The following is a 19,479-nucleotide window of genomic DNA, read 5'->3' as shown; positions in this document are numbered from 1 at the left end:
AATAATAATAATAATAATATCAGCAACAATGTTGTGCTATTTCTATTTTTTTTTAAACGCACAAAGAGCATTTATATCTCGATTAAAATAACCCACTGAACATTTTATAAAGTCATAAAATGTTTTGAAAATGCGAGTGTTTCAGAATGCAACGAAGTGTAAAATTATAACCAGCTCACGCGACGTTACTTAAAAAAATAAATGAAAATAAATCTGCGCTCAGTAATGCATCAGGCACAGGAGGAAGATCAGGAGTGAAGTTTGGAGTGAAGTCAGGAGTCAGTGGCTTTTTCACTCTTCCTGTGACACACACAAGCAGCCAATCTGATCTACTGACCTACAACGTGCATGAAGATCAGAAATGTGTGTGTGTGTGTGTGTGTGTGTGTGTGTGTGTGTGTGTGTGTGTCTTTTTATTTTCCATAATAATAATAATAATAATAATAATAATCTGTGGAGTAAAATATCACAAGCACGAGGCAGGAAAAACAAAATGGCTGCATGTCCTGGAAAACTGTACTGCAAGATTATTATATATATATATATATATATATATATATATATATATATATATATATATATATATGACAGAGAGAGAGTGTGTGTGTGTGCGCGTTGCGTTGTCTGGATAGACTCAGCATGGTGTGTGTATGGATTATACAAATGATTTCCGGAGCAGATTTTTCTTTTTTCTTTTCAGCAGTTAGAATGACTCTGAGGAACAAAGCAGACCAACCGGAAGTAGAATAATGTATGTGCACGCGCAGCGACTCAAACCTAAAGCTGGTGATGAATGATCTGATTAAAAACAATGCAAATGATTGGAGGGAGTTTGTGTATTAGATGAGATATTAATCAGTGTGTGTGTGGCTATAGAGTGTAAACTGTGGTGATGTTTGCTTTAAGAGTAACTGCACAGAAAAAGGCGAAAAGTTTCCACCTAAACCCACTGGATGAATGTGAGAAGCTGATAAAGTTTGCAATGATGCATGATGACGTCATTAACACCATGCATGCATATTAAGGTTATACAACAGTTTATTGTCTAAAGTGTTGTCTGAATACTGCAGTGAAAAAGCGACAGGAAGAAAAAATACTCAAAAAATGTTCCAAGTAGTGAGAGGAGAGCTCTTATATTCGGTTCTGATTGATCCACCACTAAAACACGTCCAACAATGATGTCACCTCTGAGTCTAATACTCCCCAACTTTATCCTACTTGAGTTTTAAAATCTATTCAAACTTTTCCACATTATTATTATTATTATTATTATTATTATTATTATTATGGCCGCACGCGCAATAGCTTTTCTGGTTGTTATGAATGGTTACTGAGCACGTGCAAAACAAAAAAATTATAATCTACAGAGCAAAAGTGCATTTCATTTTGATTATTTGTTTTTATTAGGATAAGAGAATTTTAAAAATCTTGCAGTCGACTATGAAAAAATAAATAAATAGTTAAATACACGCAGTATTGCACACCTTTACGCCTAAATGCATTCCTATCCCTCTTGCTCGTGTGTGTGTGTGTGTGTGTGTGTGTGTGTGTGTGTGTGTGTGTGTGTGTGTGTGTGTGTGTGTTAACGGAGCTCTGTATTTTGTCTGTTATCACCTGTGTGTTTACAAAAGGAGCTTCCGACTTGGCAATGATGAAGTGAATCAGATAAAGATGAGAAGAGAGAAAAAACCCGGGACTTGATCTGAGTTCAGAAAACAAGGATTTAAAAAAGAAAGAAAGAAAAACAAAAACCCTGCTGCTGTCATCAATAAAGCAGAAGAATATACAGTATGTTTATCCAAAATACGGGCGATACTACTATTATTATTATTATTATTATTATTATTATTATTACTTAAACCGCGACAGGATTATTGATGAAACATGCTTATGAGATAAATAAATAAATAAATAAATAAATAAATAAATGATGTTGGTCCAAGGAAAGAGAAGAGTCATTTCATTAAAAAATAAAAAACATAAATATATCACAAGGGGGAAAAAACCTATCCAAATACTTTAGACATAAAGTGAAAATAAAAGCAGGGAATTACCTCTGATGTGTTTTTGATTATCAGTGATAATATTATGATATTAAATTATTGATTGTGTGTGTGTGTGTGTGTGTGTGTGTGTGTGTGTGTGTGTGTGTGTGTTAACTACAGAAAATACGGACTATAGGCTTTGTTACTCTTTCTTCCATGTCCTAAAGTCCTTAGTATCCTAAAGCTGGTGATGAATAATCTGATTAAAACACTGCAAATGATTGGAGGGCGTTTGTGCCTTAGATTAGATATTAATCAGACTGTGTGTGTGTGTGTGTGTGTGTGTGTGTGTGTGTGTGTGTGTGTGTAGATATAGAGTGTAAGTTGAGCTAATATTGAGCCTAAATGATAACTGGACCAAAAAAGGAGAACGATTTCCACTATTTCGAAACCGTACTGTATGTTAGAAGCTGATGAGGCTTATAATAACGCGTGATGACGTCAGAAATATTGTGCAAATGAAAAAACGATCCACGGTGCAGGATGACATCAGAAATATAGTACAAATAAACAATCTATGATACAGGATGACATCAGAAATATAGTGCAAATAAAAAAAATCCATGCAGTATGATGACGTCAGAAATATAGTGCAAATGAAAAAAAATCCATGCTGTATGATGACGTCAGAAATATAGTGCAAATGAAGAAACAATCCATGGTGCATGGTGATGTCAGAGATATAGTGCAAATAAATAAACAATCCACGATACAGGATGACGTCAGAAATATAGTGCAAATGAAAAAATCCATTATGTATGAATACGTCAGAAATAATGGCAATGAAAAAATTCATGATGCATAACAACGTCAGAAATATAGTGCAAATGAAAAAACAATCCCTGGTGCATGGTGACATCAGAAGTATAGTGCAAATGAAAAAATAAATTCATTATGTATGATGGCGTCAGAAAGTGCAAATGAAAAAACAATGCAAGAGGCGTAATGACGTCATAAATGTAGTGCAAATTTTAAAAAAAAACAATCCATGATGCAGGACGACGTCAGAACTATGGTGCAAATGAAAAACATTCATGATGTATGATGACGTCAGGAATATAGTGCATATTAAGTATTGCTATTCATTCATTCATTCATTCATTCATTCATTTTCTCTCTCTCTCTCTCTCTCTAAAGCCAGCAGTAGCTCGTGCCCATGGAGCGGGTTTATTTAGGCCTTTATTTCGGGGAGGAGATGCTGATAAAGCCCGCAGTGAGTTAAGCTGGAAGGGAAACAGTGTCTCATCCCATCAGAGCCCAATCCTGCTGTCTCTCTGCTCGGAGCCCATGCAGGTGGAAATGAGATCCAAATCCGGTGCCTGTCGCAGCAGCTCGAGCAAAACAGCCCGACTTTTAGTTGTCATTCATTAATGATGGAGCCGCGGAGCAGCAGAGATAAGCAGCTCGATACAGTAGAGCGGATTAGAAAAGGGGTCAAGTAGCAAAGGGCAAAGAAAAGCAGCTCCAGGGACAATGTCCCAGCTGTGTTTCACTTCTGCTCAGCGTGTCCCGATCTGCTCCTCGATCTGTCCCTTCTCTTCTCTCTTACACAGGGAGACAAGTGTGTGTCCTCAGTGCTGGAGTTTCTCACGTGCTTCATTACCAACATCCTCCTGTAGAATGGAGTCACTTCTCAGGTCCTTTCTCACATCCACTGCATGCAATTTGCAAATTCTGCATATCATCAAAATTTCCTTGAGTTACAGCCATTATTTTCCTTAAATTTGTCTCGTTTGTTTGTTTATTTGTCTGTCTTGCATGTCCTCTTTGTATTTCCGAATTTCCGCTTTTGTATTTCAGATAATAATAATAATAATAATAATAATAATAATAATAATAATAATAATATCAGATGTAATGAAATAAAACCTACTGCACAAAATTTCCAGGGAAACCTTTTGCATAAAATTCATTCAAGAAAAGCAAGAAAGAAACGGCAGTTTCAGCTCCTACAGCATCACGAAAAAGTTTTGTCCGAAGGTCCACGGGTCATTTTAATCAAACTCAAATTTAATTTCAATTTTATACCTTTCTCTCTCTCTCTCTCTCTCTCTCTCTCTCTCTCTCTCTCTCTCTCTCTCTCTCTCTCTTCTCTTTAAATTTCTTTCATATCACTGCATGTAGCTACTTTGGGTTTCTTCTTCACTATTGTGTACGTTTGCTTAATAAATAAATAAATAAATAAATAGCTCAATAATAATAATAATAATAATAATAGTGCCATGCACGGAAGCAGAAATGTGGTCCACAGGCTACATTTATGACAGCTTTGTCATTTCTATCACGGGTTTTCTGCGCTAAATTATTCACCACAGTGATCACTACACCCTCTGGGTTCCATGTGAAAGGTGCAATAATTAATAATTCATCATTAATCATTAATAATTTAAAGTACAACTGCAGCCTTTCCATTCACACTGAGTGACACATAAAACATCCCAATGCAAAAGCATGCACTGTCTTTTTTTTCTACTTTCTTTGGTAGGCGTGGAGCTTTCGGTCTGACACACGCACGCACACACACACACACTGAGCCAGGACTCTTCCACGGTGGGGGTAAGTTCGCCTTTAAAAAGCAGAAAGAAAACGCAGCTTTTTTCCTTGCTCGGGATGAGCAATGTTGTTTTCAGATACGACAGGAGACATGTCGGGACACAGTCTTTTAATCGGGGCGTTTAAAACAAGTCGAGCTGACAAGCAGAAGACCATGTGTGGCTGAACTGGAAATGGCTCGGCTTTAAGGGGAGGAAAAAAAAACCAACACAACACTGCCGCAACCAGCGAGACTTTCCTTCTTCAGCTCATCTCCCTGCTGTCTGGACTGGAAAAGAGGACAAACTGGGAATAGCAGGAGATTGGAAAGACCTTGGTCTTCTCCTATAGCCCTGTAGGATTTGTGTCCTATGGACGAAGGCAGTTCTCTTTCTCCAAAAGCAAACGCTTTCAGTATCGAGTCTCTGATTTCAGCAGCAGGAAACGCGACTTTCCCCAAACACGGATCCTTTACTACCATGCACTACAGCACGGTGACCAGGGAAATGGAAGGTAAGAGACACAGAGACTGTGTGTGTGTGTGTGTGTGTGTGTGTGTGTGAGAGAGAGAGAGAGAGAAATAATCACCTTCTTGCGTTGCGCTGCGATTTGTTTTTGATCAGCGGTGAGTGTTCACGCGCACACGCTCGCACCCGTCGTCTAGACATTAGTACATTTCTACATTTCCTGCTGCACATTTCATGCAAATAAAACACAATGCACAAAACACGCGTGTCTTCACGTGAAATAAGTAAAATTTAGCTTAAAAAAAGAATTGCATAGAAATAAAAACAAACAAACAAAACCAAACCGCTTTGGTGCAAAGGCATGCAAAAAGAAAAGTCACATTTTATTTCACAAAATGACAGATTAGAGTGCATGACTTACAAATGCTGAATAAACACACACACACACATATATACACACACACACACATATATATATGTGTGTGTGTGTGTGTGTGTGTGTGTGTGTGTGTGTATACACACACACAAATATATAAATAAATAAAATTAGCATGCAAAAAATAGTAGATTAACTCGAGTATATTTGTTGAGAATTTTATTTTTCTTTTCCCTATATGCATAAACCAAAATCTTCCTCAACTCAAACTCCAACATATGAATGAATAATAGGTTCTGATTATTTATTCTTGGGATTACTCTAAATAATAATTTAAATTAAAATAAGAAGAATAAAGGGAAAAATACTTTAAAAATTAACAGTGTAGCAATAAGGCTGCGACTTGTAGGTTTTCTGTAGGGGAAAAAAGAGGACAAAGAAGCAAATGAGTTTTTGGACTTTTTGAAATATAGCCTCTTAGCCGTTTTTTTTTTAATTATATATATAAATTTACTGTCTAAATTAAATCTGTCCCTCATGTCTGTTTAACCTGCACCGGGGCAGGAAGATAACATGCACGAGAACTGAGAATTCAGAATTTATATCATAAAGATGCAATCTTCAGACAAATCAGTGACAGTCAGGAAAATAAGGTAAAGGAGAGAGAGAGAGAGAGAGAGAGAGAGAGAGAGAGAGTATACCTGCAGTGCCTTATCTAAATAGAAACAAGAAGCAGGGATTTGCGTGTGCGTGTGTGTGCGTGTGTGTGGTGAAGGGGAGGCCCTATGAGGAGAAGATAAGAGAGAAGAAGTAAGTCTGGATTTCACATTAGCATACAGGCAGGAGGAGAAGGACAGGCAGATTGGAGGAGTTACAGAGAGAAAAACACACAACAACAACAACAACGGCAGCAGCAGCAACACGAGCTGTGAACTCATGACCACCGGCACGACACGTTTTTACGACAAACTGGATGGCTTGATTTTATCACGGCATGATATTTCCTGTGGTCTGAACATCTCCAAGTGCGCAGCGTTTTAGGAGACAAACGTGTTTTTCTGATTCGGGAAATATTTATATTTTTATATATATATTAATATATGTGTGTGTGCATGCGTGTGTGTAGTGTGTGTGTGTGTGTGTGTGTGTGTGTGTGTGTGTGTGTAGCTCTATAAATGCGCGACTTTGATTATTTTCCTTAAAACATTTTTTTACTTCTTTTTTATTTCCTGTTAACACATTTACGGATTTTCTGACTTTTCACCCAAACCCGATCTGAGAAATCGCTCCACGCGGACTGTAAAATATTCGAGTGATAAATGTTTTTCTTTCCTGCGTTTGCTTCTGAAATCCTACCCAGCAGTGCTCCAAGTTTTTTGTTTTGTTTTTTTGTTTTGTTTTTTTAGTTATTAGTGTTTAATTTTCTGCGTTTTTTATTTGTTTTTGGGAATGATTTCAGCCATCTCGAGCCCGTGGCTGACGCAGCTCTCCCATTTTTGCGATGTTGCAGCCTTCACCACGAGCAGCCTGAACAGTCTGAACACACCGGGCAGCTACCATCCTCATCCTCCTCATCCTCATTCCCACCATCCTCATCCTCACCACCTCTCTCCTTCACCCGGGGATCCCTACAGCAGCCAGCATGAAGGGCACTTCGAGTCGTGTCCTTCTGCCCCGCAGGCTGCTTGTTACCCTCCGTACTCGGGTTCCGAGGCAGCGCAGGGCGACCCGGGCACCACCAGCTGCTCCTCTTCCTCCTCCTCTTCATCGTCCTCCTCTTCATCATCAACGCCCAGTAAGTCTCTGGTGAAGAAGAACCCCAAAGTGGCCAACATCAGCGTGCAGCTGGAAATGAAGGCGCTCTGGGACGAGTTTAATCAACTCGGAACCGAAATGATCGTCACCAAGGCCGGGAGGTGAGTCACAGCTCACACTTGGTTCCATTTAAACCGTCTCCAAAACTCCGTGTTGTAATAGCCCTCCTGGGAGCAGCTCAACATCTCTATCATCTAATTAACATTGAATTAACACGTCGAAAGTGTTAAACAGGTCCAATTAACGCATGCGGCTTTGACATGTTTATGAAATAATGCCGGAAATTGCCCTGAATTCACCCCTAACGTGTTCATTTACCCGTGACGGAGTTCTACAACACTGATCCAATATTCAAATCCTCCAAATAACTGAATTAACTCTGAAAATAATATGCAAAGTGTCAAGTGGCACACTGGATACACGCACAATGGCACTGCATAACATTAGACTAATGCACTTTATTCACTCTTAACACTCACACTGGAGTCTTATTGACTAACTCTGAATGATGAAGTGTTTATAAAGTTTTAATAACAGCACAGGGGAGCACTGAAGCGTGTATTAACTCCTAGTACAGTAAAGTATTTATTAACCCTGAAGTGACATAACCTCCTACACCCATACACTCTGTACTGGTTTATTAACACTGAGGAGCTACAGGAGTTAAACATTGGCACATTAATAATAAAACTTTAAATTTGACGACATTAAAGTAAAAATAGACGAACATACTTTTACTGCAATAAACACTGAGCTGAGGTCTTAAATATTTCACTGTATTTTGCAAGCAATGCACGAAACTATAAGGGTGTGTGTGTGTGTGTGTGTGTGTGTGTGTGTGTGTGTGTGTGTGTGTGTGTGTGTGTTTTGTGATAAGAGGGCGTTAAATGTATAATACTGTCTTATATACTGTTAGAATAGCACAAGCAATAAATAAATAAATAAATAACCCCGACAAATCATCACTAATAATAACTAACACAAATGCTAACATTTAACTAAGAGGTAACTTGTGGTTTATATTTTTTTAAATAAACAGAGCCATATTCCAGTATGATGCATTTCTAAATTTATTATTATTATTATTATTATTATTATTATTATTATTATTATTATTGCATGGAATAATACTAATAATATAAATAAAGCCTCTCGTTTATTTTGACGTCATGGATTCAAATATATTATAAATAAATAAATAATATCAGGTTCAGACTCGAGAGAGAAAAAAAGTAGCTACTGATAGTTTTTTCTGGGGGTTTTTCAATTAATTGTAATTTGTAATGGAAGAAAATAATTTATATCTGAGGTGTAGCTCATACAGTAAAATCAGTGCATAATAATAATAATAATAATACGGTAGAGACAAATAGTGTCTGGTTTGTTAAAAAAAACCTCTGATGTATTTCACTGACGTTTTCAGTTAATCACGATATAATTACTTAACAAAAGAGGAAAAACTATTAGTCAAAACCTTTCTAATAGTGACACTAATAGCTGCGTTTTTGGCTTCCAACGAATTGATATAATGAGACGTTTTGGATAATTCACTCAATAAAGAGAGCGAGAGAGAGAGAGAGAGAGAGAGAGAGAGAGAGTTTGCTCACAATACCTTTGCTTTACTTATCTCTGAGCCTGAAACAGAGAATGGGATTTTATTTAATTGCTCTAAAAATAATCAACATGAAAGTATTTAAAGTAGTTTTTATATATAAGCTCGAGCTGGTTTTGTTGTTGTTTGGGGTTTTTTTAAGTCAGGGGAAAGGGAAAAAATATATAAAATCATATAGCCTACAACATTATCCATGTGAACCTTACGTGAGAACTGCAAAATGCAAAATATATTTTTTTAAATGATAATTTTATTGATATTAACAATAATGAAATGTATAATTTAAAAAAAATCAGAATCTGTTTCATGATTTGCTATTTAAGCATGATGTTTTAATTAAACAATATTTACAGTACCGTGACTGATTTAACATTTATTAAAACCATGATGATGATCGTAGTCTACGCCTACTCACAGGATGTTCTCGTTAAAAAAATAATGAATTAATAATAATAATAATAATAATAATAATAAAAACACACACAACACACTCAGCATATTATGATCTATAGCTGGATCCTATACAGGGTCTGTAGAAGGTCTGAGCAGTGAGTGTATTGGACATTACATGGATTTTTGGTCTTCTATATAGATCAGGAGGGGACAATAAGTAATAAGATTTAAAATAATAAACTAAAAATGATAAAATGAGCCTCAGTGCAGTGCTCAAGACCTTCCAGACCTTCCAGCTCACTGCAACTCTCATCTCCTTCAGGTTATACTTCTGGATGAATTTATATCGAATTCATTTATATTCATGCGCGTAAAATCCAGCTGTGACTCATTGTCCATTACATTTATTGGATTTGCACGATAACTCCTCATGTTCCATGAGAGAGAGAGAGAGAGAGAGAGAGAGAGAGAGAGAGAGAGAGAGATTTTATTAGCGTTGCACTGGGATTATTTTGCATGCCTGTGTGTCCTGTGTGTGAGGGGAAGGTAATCTGTCACTCCCAAAACTTTCCCAACATCAGATCCTCGAGAAAGCACTTTCAGAGTTACTTTAGCTTCACCTGAGCACAACTGCACCTCTGAATACACTCTGGTGTTAATGGAGCGACGAGCTGGAGGATCACTTTCACCCCAAACAGCAGAGAAAAAAAATCCACGCTGATTTATTTACTAATAGGCCAAATTTATGGCTCGAGGGAAGGAGATGGTGGGAGAGTGAAAGACACAAAGGAGGGAAGAAACACAGCGACATCAAATAACAAATAGATAGAAAAAATGTTATAAAAATTTCTATTCGCCTCAAAGCAGAAAATACAAGTCGGGTTTTGTTTCATTTTGCACTGGGGTGGAAGGGAGAGAGAGAGAGAGAGAGAGAGAGAGAGAGAGAGAGAATGAATGCCGGATCGAAATTAAATACTACATAATAATAATAATAATAATAATAATAATAATTCCATAGCTTTCCGGCAAATCCAAACATTATTTTGTATGGATGAAAACAATACATCTTTTACACACACACACACACACACACACACACACACACACACACACACACTAGTAGGTGTGGTTATCCATATTACTGAATATCTCTATTTGAATCAACAATTAAAATGATTCATGATTATCCCCTAAAAATAGATTCCAACAAAGTGTTGATCACTTTCCCTCCTTTCCAGACGAATGTTTCCGACTTTCCAAGTGAAAATATTTGGGATGGACCCAATGTCTGACTACATGCTTTTAATGGATTTCCTACCAGTCGATGATAAACGGTATCGGTAAGTTGCCCAACACTTTGCGCATTCTCCTCTTCCAATAAAAGAGCTGAAAAAATAATATCTCACACTGGTGTGTGTGTGTGTGTGTGTGTGTGTGTGTGTGTGTGTGTGTGTGTGTGTGTGTGTGTAAACGCTGTCAGGAATAAGTGTCTAGAGTTCATTTTATTTTAAATTGTGATGTCGAGCAACAATGCGAGTTAAACAGTCTTTTCAGGGGTGAGATGATTATCGGTGGAGGAGTTGGATAGAAACAGCAACAAAAAGGTCTCACACACACCACCACCACTTTTTTATAGTTAAATAAGCTTTAATAAGCTTCATGTCGGGTGAGTCAGTGTCTCAGCCTACTTTATAGGCTACATGCCAATAAAAGTCCAGTTTGTGCACTATAGTGGCTAAAATACGGTGCTGAAGTCGGTTTAATTAAAACGCAGTTGATGAAGCATGTGGAGGATTAAAATATATCCACATAATCACACCACACTGATTCCTATTTGCCGGATTACAGAGCAAAACAAAACGGATTAGAAAGTTACTGGATCGCAAATGTAGCCGACATTTTTTATAGATACATTCTGCACTGATTAATCAAACGATACACTGTGATACTGATAGCACTGATACAGGTATGATCCCGGTATTCACGATATTATTTTTAAAAACCTGAGCCTATTTATTACTCATTCGGGAATCGAGAGATATATGACTTTACCTGGGCTGATCTGTTGTATCCAAGGGTGGACAGAGTTTCTCCGAATCACAAACAATCTGCTGATTGATTGATTGATTGATTGATTGATTGATTGATTGATTGATTGATTGATAGATAGATAGATAGATAGATAGATAGATAGATAGATAGATAGATAGATAGATAGATAGATAGATAGATACTTTATTCATCCCGAATTAAATTAAGGCATCCAGTAGGTTATATGACTCTCAAATGCGCGGGAAAAAAAAAAACTTGCAGAAGACAATTGTGAGATGATCACATGATTTTAAAGCAGTGGAAGTGGTTCAGGATGCTACGGGAGGACAGAATGTGTATTATGGCGGTAGTGCAAAAAAAGTGAACAGTGCAGGGATATACCAGTGCCATTCCTCTATCTTATACAAAATACAAATACACATATAGCAAGGAATTTAAATGAGCCTTTAGGAAACTGTAGAAAGCAAATATATTAAAAGGCAGACGAAAAATGTAGAAGTTGGATGAAACACTGCAGGGTATTTTTTTAAATAAAATTAAGTTTATATTGTTATGATTATTGTTACACACTGTATATGTGAGTGCACAACTACATAAAGCTGTAAATACAGTAATTATTTTAATGTCATTTTAAAAACACATGGTTACTAGGATGCACTTCAGTGTCATATCATTCTCTGTGTGTGTGCGTGTGTGTGTGTGTGTGTGTGTGTGTGTGTGTGTGTGTGTGTGTGTGTGTGTGTGTGTGTGTGTGTTAAAGCTATGCGTTTCACAGCTCCTCGTGGCTGGTGGCCGGTAAAGCTGACCCCGCGACCCCGGGCAGGGTTCACTATCACCCCGATTCCCCCGCTAAAGGAGCTCAGTGGATGAAACAAATCGTCTCCTTCGACAAACTTAAACTCACCAACAATCTACTGGATGATAACGGACATGTGAGTTATTTTTTTTTTATCTCCATAAAGGCTTTAGGATTCACTCAGGCTTTCATATTTTATATTATAATGTTTAAATATAATAAAGGTCACCTCTACAAGGAATCTTCCTTCCATTACATAACTGCTTAACATGAACGTCGGCATTTCAAAGTCGTTAAAAAAAAGTATTTATACCTTGGCCATTTTGTTAGATTGAATAGAAGCAAAGTACAGCATGTAGATGGAAGAAGCGATGTCTGTCTCTGTGTGTGTAGAGAAAATATACCTGAATACGGCCACTGCGTCACAATGCTTCTGTAAATAAACATTCAAACGTTTGCGATTGGTCGAGACGCTCAGGATGCTTTTAGTGATTGGATGACTGGGTCTTTAGCATAACGCATAATTAATTAGGCTATTGTCGGGGAAATACTGGCGCGGTAGGCATTATTTTATTTTTTTCCCGAGGAGCTGCGTGAACGCATTTAGTGGTCGGTTGACGAGATCATTAGCATACTTGATGCATAATTAATGAGGATATTGTCGGAAAATGTAGTAGTAGTAGATTTTTTTCCCTGAGGAGCTGCGTGTACGCTTTTATTGATTGGATAATTGGTTCATTTGCATAACGCATAATTAATTGTGTTATTATCGGGAAATACCAGCGCGGTAGGCATTCACGGCATTATTATTATTATTATTATTATTATTATTATTATTATTATTATCAGTAGTAGTATTTTTTTTGTTTGTTTTGCTTTGTTTTTTCCCCTGAATATCTCCGTCAACGCTTTTAGTGATCGGTTGATTAGATCTATAGCAAACTTAATGCATAGTTAATTAATTAGGATATTGTCGAGCCTGCGCAATAGGCATTCACTGTATTATTATTATTATTATTATTATTATTATTATTATTATTTAGTGTTTAGTATGTTTAAGTTTCCCCGAGCGGTTTGTAAAATATACATATTTTTGTATTTGTATTTATATTTCTTACGATCTCTCTTACGATCCCCCGACTGTCCCACTTCTCACAGATCATCCTGAACTCCATGCACAGATATCAGCCCAGGTTTCATGTCGTCTACGTGGACCCGCGGAAGGACAGTGAGAAATACGCAGAAGAAAACTATAAGACGTTTGTTTTCGAGGAGACCCGATTCACCGCGGTCACAGCCTACCAGAACCACAGGGTACGGGAGCGCGCATTCATTCATTCATTCATTCATTCATTCGCTGATTTATCACCATTTCCTTCTCGAAGGCCCGGATTACAAGCAGGGCTCTTGTGTTGGAAAGGCAAGTAAACTGAAATGCTGGTTTATTTGTATTGCTCAAAAATAACCACAGTTCAATCCTCAACTCGGGGCTTAAGGAGGCTTTTAGGCCTCAACGAAACCATTTCTGTGGCGAGGACTGTTTCTGAAATTGGCTTAGTGCTAAATTCATACTGCAGAAGAGTCAACACAGGAACAGCACATGAAATGAGATGCACTGTTTGAAACTTTGCTGGTTCAAAAAATGAATAGCGTTGGTCTATAATAATAATAATTTGTTGTTTTGGGGATAAGCAAGATGAGCAAATATACTGTAGACTATTTATTGAGCATTTTCTTTCATTTCTGTTGAAGGCCTCTATATACTTGATTTTAATTTGAAGACAGTTATGTTTTAAATTAAATGTGCACTATAGGCTAAATAAAGGTGACTTGATTAAGCAGATAATAAACCTACACACACGGGCGCGCGCACGCACGCACAAACCCCATTTTCAGAAAAGTTGTGATATTTTCTAAAATGCAATAAAAACCAAAAGTGTGATTCACGTGAACCTTTATTTAACTGAGAAAAGTATAAAGAAAATATTTTCAATAGTTTTACTGACCGACTTAACTGTACTGCCTACAACACAAAATAAAAAAAAGAAAGAAAGACAGAAAGAAAGAGAAAGAAAGAAAAAAGCTGAGACAGAGGCAAAATAAGACTGAAAAGTTTATAGGATATTCAAGTAACACCATTTTGGTTATTTATACATGCACCTAGAAAGAGAGAGAGAGAGAGATTTTAGTGCATGAATGTTTTTTAAATTCTATATTTCTGAAAATCAACTAAGAGAAAAGGCTACAGTGCACCCTGTGACTAGCTGCTAACCCAAACTATTAAAACAGTTAGCAAAGAAATTCAAATGTGTGTGTGTGTCTCTCTCTCTCGCCTGTACAGCGCTCGTGTATGTGATGAATGAAGGGGTTTCCCCTCTCACTGTCATGTCAGTGATGTTAAGGCGCAGCTGGTGTAGAACGCTGCACTGCACTTCTTTTCTTTCTCTCTCTCTCTCTCTCTCTCTCTCTCTTTCCTGCTCTGTCTTCTATCACTTTGACCTCGAGCGCTTTTAGCGTCTCGTGCTGCTCTGGAATGTCTCGCGCGCACATCTGCAGCGCTTACCGGTAGCTAGTCATGCTAGCTAGTTTGATTAAAGAGATGAAAATATTAAATATTTAACATCTATTTTAGATGAAAAAAAAAACAAATAACTTTTCGAGTTTTGTATAACGAAAAAAATAGCAGAGAGAAGTAAACACAAATCGGTATTTAGTCTGGGGAATGAAATTTGCATTCTTGTTAGCATTTTGTTAGCAAAACAAAATGAGGTATAAAGTAAAGCAGGCAGCATTACTGTTGTTGTGATGGTGGACTGACAACATGGAGGCTGTAAATATAACAGTTTAGGAGACTCAATAAACAGTGAAGACTTTTTAAACATGAGATGGATTACTTGTTCAGTCAACATACAGTTTTATGCTAAATCTCAGCATCCAAAATAAAAAAAAATAGCTTTAAATAAATAAATAAATAAATAAATAAATCTACACAGTGTGGTAATGTTTTCAGCTATCGTATTTCACCAGTTTTACTTTTTCAGAAAACTATTACACCCATTAATTAGTTCTGGGTCACTGTCTGAGTTTTGTTGTCGTTACAAAATTCACAACAAAATATTAAAGCTAATTTACATGTCCAAGTTTTACAACTACTCCGAATACTCCTATTATTACTCCTCCTCCTCATAATAAATAATAATAATAATAAGTGCCCGAGAGTAAGGTAGCAGTGATGCCAGTGGTGATTGGAGCCTTAGGGTCAATACCACTGAAGTTCAAGGATTATCTAGAACAGCTTGGAACCCAATATGATTTACGCACTTTGCAGAAGTCAGCCCTTTTGGGTCCAGCTCACATACTGAGAAAAGTACTGTCTGTCTGAGGCCCGTGTTGAGGCTTGACAGACAAGTAAACATACCAGTGTAAACCACAAAGACAGACGATAACATATACTGTGTGACATGGAAACAACAACAACAACAGGTACAAACATCAACCTGCGGACATCACTACTAATCACAATGTTACATTACTCTTGGATTTTCCAATCCACACCAAGAGAAATATTACTGTGAACAGGCCAGATATTGTAATTAAAGACCATAATGCTAGAACATGCCTTATTATTTATATAGCTGTACCGACTGATGTTAATATCTCTGTTAAAGAATATGAAAAAGTTGGACAGTATAAAGACATTGAAGTTGAAATTGCAAGGATGTGGAATCTTAGGACAACAACAGTCCCAAGTTATTGTTGGATCACAATAATAATCCAACAATATCAGGAAAGGTTTGGAAAAGAATATTAAGAAAATTCCTGGAAACATCATCCAGATAATACAGAAGATCGCACTAATTGGCAGCGCTCATATACAAAGGAAAATCCTCACCATACCATTGTGATGCTTTTTGGAAAATACCTTCAGTCCTTCTACTCTTGGACTCTGGAGGAGACCCAGTGATGGTCTTTGATATTGAACCTGCTATGGAAAAAAAAAATTATATATAACGTGCTATCTAACTTTTACATTTTCTTTGGCAGATAACGCAGCTAAAAATTGCCAGTAATCCATTTGCAAAGGGATTTAGAGACTGCGACCCTGAAGACTGGTGAGTTTTAACACTAACTTGTCAATAACCAAATTATTTGTTGATGTATTTATGAAATATCAAAATATATGAATTTCTGTATCTATATTGAAGGCTGTATAACATTGTTAATGTACAGAATGATGAAACAAATGGTTTATAACACTTATATGGCACTGAAACAAGAAGGCAATGTTACTAACGGTATCTTATAATGAAGAACCTGAATACTGGGAAACAGACGTTTAATAAACAGCAGTGTAAAGAAAAGAAAACTGGAAAGACAAATGTTGGATGAAGTGTTAATGTAATCCAGTAGCTTTTGTGAAGGGTTGAATATGGAATATATAAGTAGCATGAGTAAGTACAAGTCCAGTTATAACCAAACACACACACACACACACACACACACACACACACACACACACACACACACACACACACAGGGTTATTTATTTGTGTGTTTATGCTACTGTCTGCCTTGTATTCATTTTCAGGCCCAGGAATCACAGGCCAGGCTCGCTGCCAATAATCAGTGCTTTTGCTCGAACAAGGAATCCAATGTCTTCTCCCCCGCAGCAGAATGGTACAGAGAAAGGTAGTTATGAAGCATCTAAAAGCTTTTCAAATGAGTTTACAGTTGGGGTGGTTTTTTTTCTTTTGAAAAATGAATATAAATCTAGATAACATGCTTGATCAGTGCAGATTTCATGACTAGCCCTTCTATTCGACAGTGCAATTTCCAAATCTTTACATTTTATTTTACGTGCCACATATTTCTCCTAAAACCTTAGGTATTCGATTGCTACCTGAATATAAACACATGTTCTACAAATGCATGCTGCAGAAATAATGGACACCACCACCCCTGAAAGCCATTACTGCGATCTGGCATCAGCGTAGACCATCATCAGACACAGTGGTGATATTTTATTTCTGAAAAATACATTCCACAGGGCCAAACACTTAATATTTTCAGTTGGCAGATTGCAGCCCTCAATACACAGAAGTTTGAACAGCTGCATGCCCAGAGGACATACGCCGCACAGACCAAAAACATCCTCCCTGCCATTTTTCCCCCCTCACATACTCCGGCTCTGTGGAACAGCGATTTCCTGAGCGCATTAGCCTGTTTGGCAGATGAGACCTATAACTTACCTTGCCTCACAGCACACTTCATTTCCCAACAGCGAACCAAATTGGACTCAAACATTTCCATCGGCGTAACGGCTGAAGTGCTCAAAGCCACTGTGAATTTCTGGAGACGCACTGTTCATGTTAATGTCACTGTTAATAATCTGCTGAACTCAAGGTCCCACAATTACACACATCCTGATTTATAAAAAAAAAAAAAAATATATATATATATATATATATATATATATATATATATATAAAGCACTAAGCATGCGCTGATCATATGAATGTGCAATGACAATATCCAACATTTTATTATATTTTTATATTCATCATTATAACTCCATTCAATAAAACTCTACTTATCCACAATAAAGGTACAAAAGAGTAGCAACAAGAAAAGGTACAATTTGGTCCACTCTTTCTTTGAGTGCGCGCAAATGTATCCACTTAAAATTCTCTCAGATTAGCTGTCTTTTTCATGTACCAATTCTTAACTGATTCACAATCATACTTATTTTTTCGTAGGATGAAAATTAAATATTGGCACATAAACATTGACAAAGTGGACACTTGATGTAACAGCAAACTGTTCTCACTCTTTCCACAGAGGACAGCAGGAGAGAATACGACCGCGACCCTAACGGCACACCCATCCATGCTGACCCAGCCCACCAGCTGATGTCCCGCGTGCTCAGCCCCGCCCTACCTGTGCCAGGAGGCCTCCATGCCGTTCCCCTGACCTCTGGACCTCGTAGTCCACCTCATGAACTGCGTATCGATGGGCACCAAGCTGCAGACACGCTGCACCATCACCCCTACAAATACCCCAGCACCTATGAACACTACCTAGGGGCAAAAACCAGGGCGACTCCGTACCCTTTACCCAGCATCCGGGGTCACACTTACCCCCCTCACATGAACCCAGCAACGGCCAACATGTACTCAACTGGCAGCGCACCACCGAATTATGACTACGGGCCGAGATAATGACTCACAACAACAAAGACAAAAAACCAAAGACCCCCTGAGAGACACAGAAAGTGGCGCTCTCTTTCTCTTTGTCATATACACACCTACAAATCTCCATGTCCAAAGCTTGGGTTGAGTTTTGGAAAGAAAGAGCACATCGTTTGAGGTGGATGAACGGCCATATTTATTAAACGGAGAAATGTATTTACGGAAAAACCAGACAGGCCTGGTGGAACCGACTTCAGCTCCCGTTTGCCCTCGTGACTTTTACACTATCAGACTTTTACAAAGGGCGCTAGAGGATCTGAAGATGACAGTATAGACGCCAGCACAACGAGAAGTAATGCATTACTGCAGACTGGAATTGATATTTTGTGTTGGATGCACTTTTTTGCTTTTAAAAAAAGCCATAAGTTATATATTCTTGAGACCATCGAGCTTCTAGGTAGGCAGGACGTTTGCATGTTGCTCTGATCTGAAGGTGTTGAGACGCCTTGGGATATTTTATGTTATTTTTTTTGTTGTTCCTGATTGAGTTACTATCCATCGAAACACTAGGCCATCTTAAGCAACTCGGAGAAGCTTGTACCATGGCACTGACTTACTGCAGTTCAAAAATAAATTTGGACAGAATGACCTAGCTGAACCTGTAAAATAAGCATTAAATGTTTTACTTTCAACATCATTTTCCATTACCTTGTTCAGTCCTTGTCAGATTTCCCCAAGGGCTTTATCTAATTACAGCCCGGGGGGCAAAAAGGCTCCTTTGCTCTACTTGTGTGTGTCTAAATATGATTAATACATGTTTGATTTGGAAAGGAAGCACTGAAATGTTAACATGTTCATGATTTCATTTTCATTACGCTGCAGACCAAATGCATAAAAATTACAGCCGGCTCATTCAACAAAAACATAAAGTTCACCTCACACATAGGGAGAGAGGAGGAAGGTGGGAGGGAGGGAGGGAGGGAGGGAGGGAGGGAGAGAGAGAGAGAACCGCAAAGTTATTCCGGACAGCAAATCTGGAGTCGTCTGGCAAACAGTGGCTTGACAAATTAACACAATTCATACTCGCAAAGGCATCAAAGAGAAACGTCGGTTCCACCTGCGCTGTGCAGGCTGCCACACGTGCGTGTTGACAGATTCTACACCGGTTCCTTGGGCAACACATGAACTTTCACACCACCAATA

General features: G+C 37.8%; 1 protein-coding gene across 3 annotated transcripts; it reads left to right on the top strand.

The window, feature by feature from the left end:
- Positions 1-4,552: 4,552 nt before the first annotated feature.
- On the top strand, positions 4,553-19,125 carry tbx1 (T-box transcription factor 1). Of its 3 annotated transcripts, none has more exons than XM_060907493.1 (8): positions 4,554-5,090; positions 6,931-7,336; positions 10,479-10,580; positions 12,053-12,224; positions 13,247-13,402; positions 16,133-16,200; positions 16,677-16,777; positions 17,927-19,125. In XM_060907493.1, the coding sequence occupies exons 1-8, from the start codon at positions 4,949-4,951 to the stop codon at positions 18,304-18,306; spliced, it is 1,527 nt and encodes a 508-aa protein (XP_060763476.1). In that variant the 5' UTR covers positions 4,554-4,948; the 3' UTR covers positions 18,307-19,125. The 3 variants fall into 3 exon arrangements, with proteins under 3 accessions (XP_060763477.1, XP_060763476.1, XP_060763475.1); XM_060907492.1 differs by having other exon boundaries at positions 6,880-7,336; XM_060907494.1 differs by lacking the exon at positions 10,479-10,580 and having other exon boundaries at positions 4,553-5,090; positions 6,880-7,336.
- The last annotated feature ends 354 nt before the right edge of the window (positions 19,126-19,479 follow it).

Source organism: Neoarius graeffei, chromosome 24, assembly GCF_027579695.1.
Source record: "Neoarius graeffei isolate fNeoGra1 chromosome 24, fNeoGra1.pri, whole genome shotgun sequence".
Taxonomy (NCBI): Eukaryota; Metazoa; Chordata; class Actinopteri; order Siluriformes; family Ariidae; genus Neoarius; species Neoarius graeffei.
The sequence above is the reverse complement of the archived record's forward strand: the minus strand, read 5'-3'. Positions and strand labels throughout refer to the sequence as shown.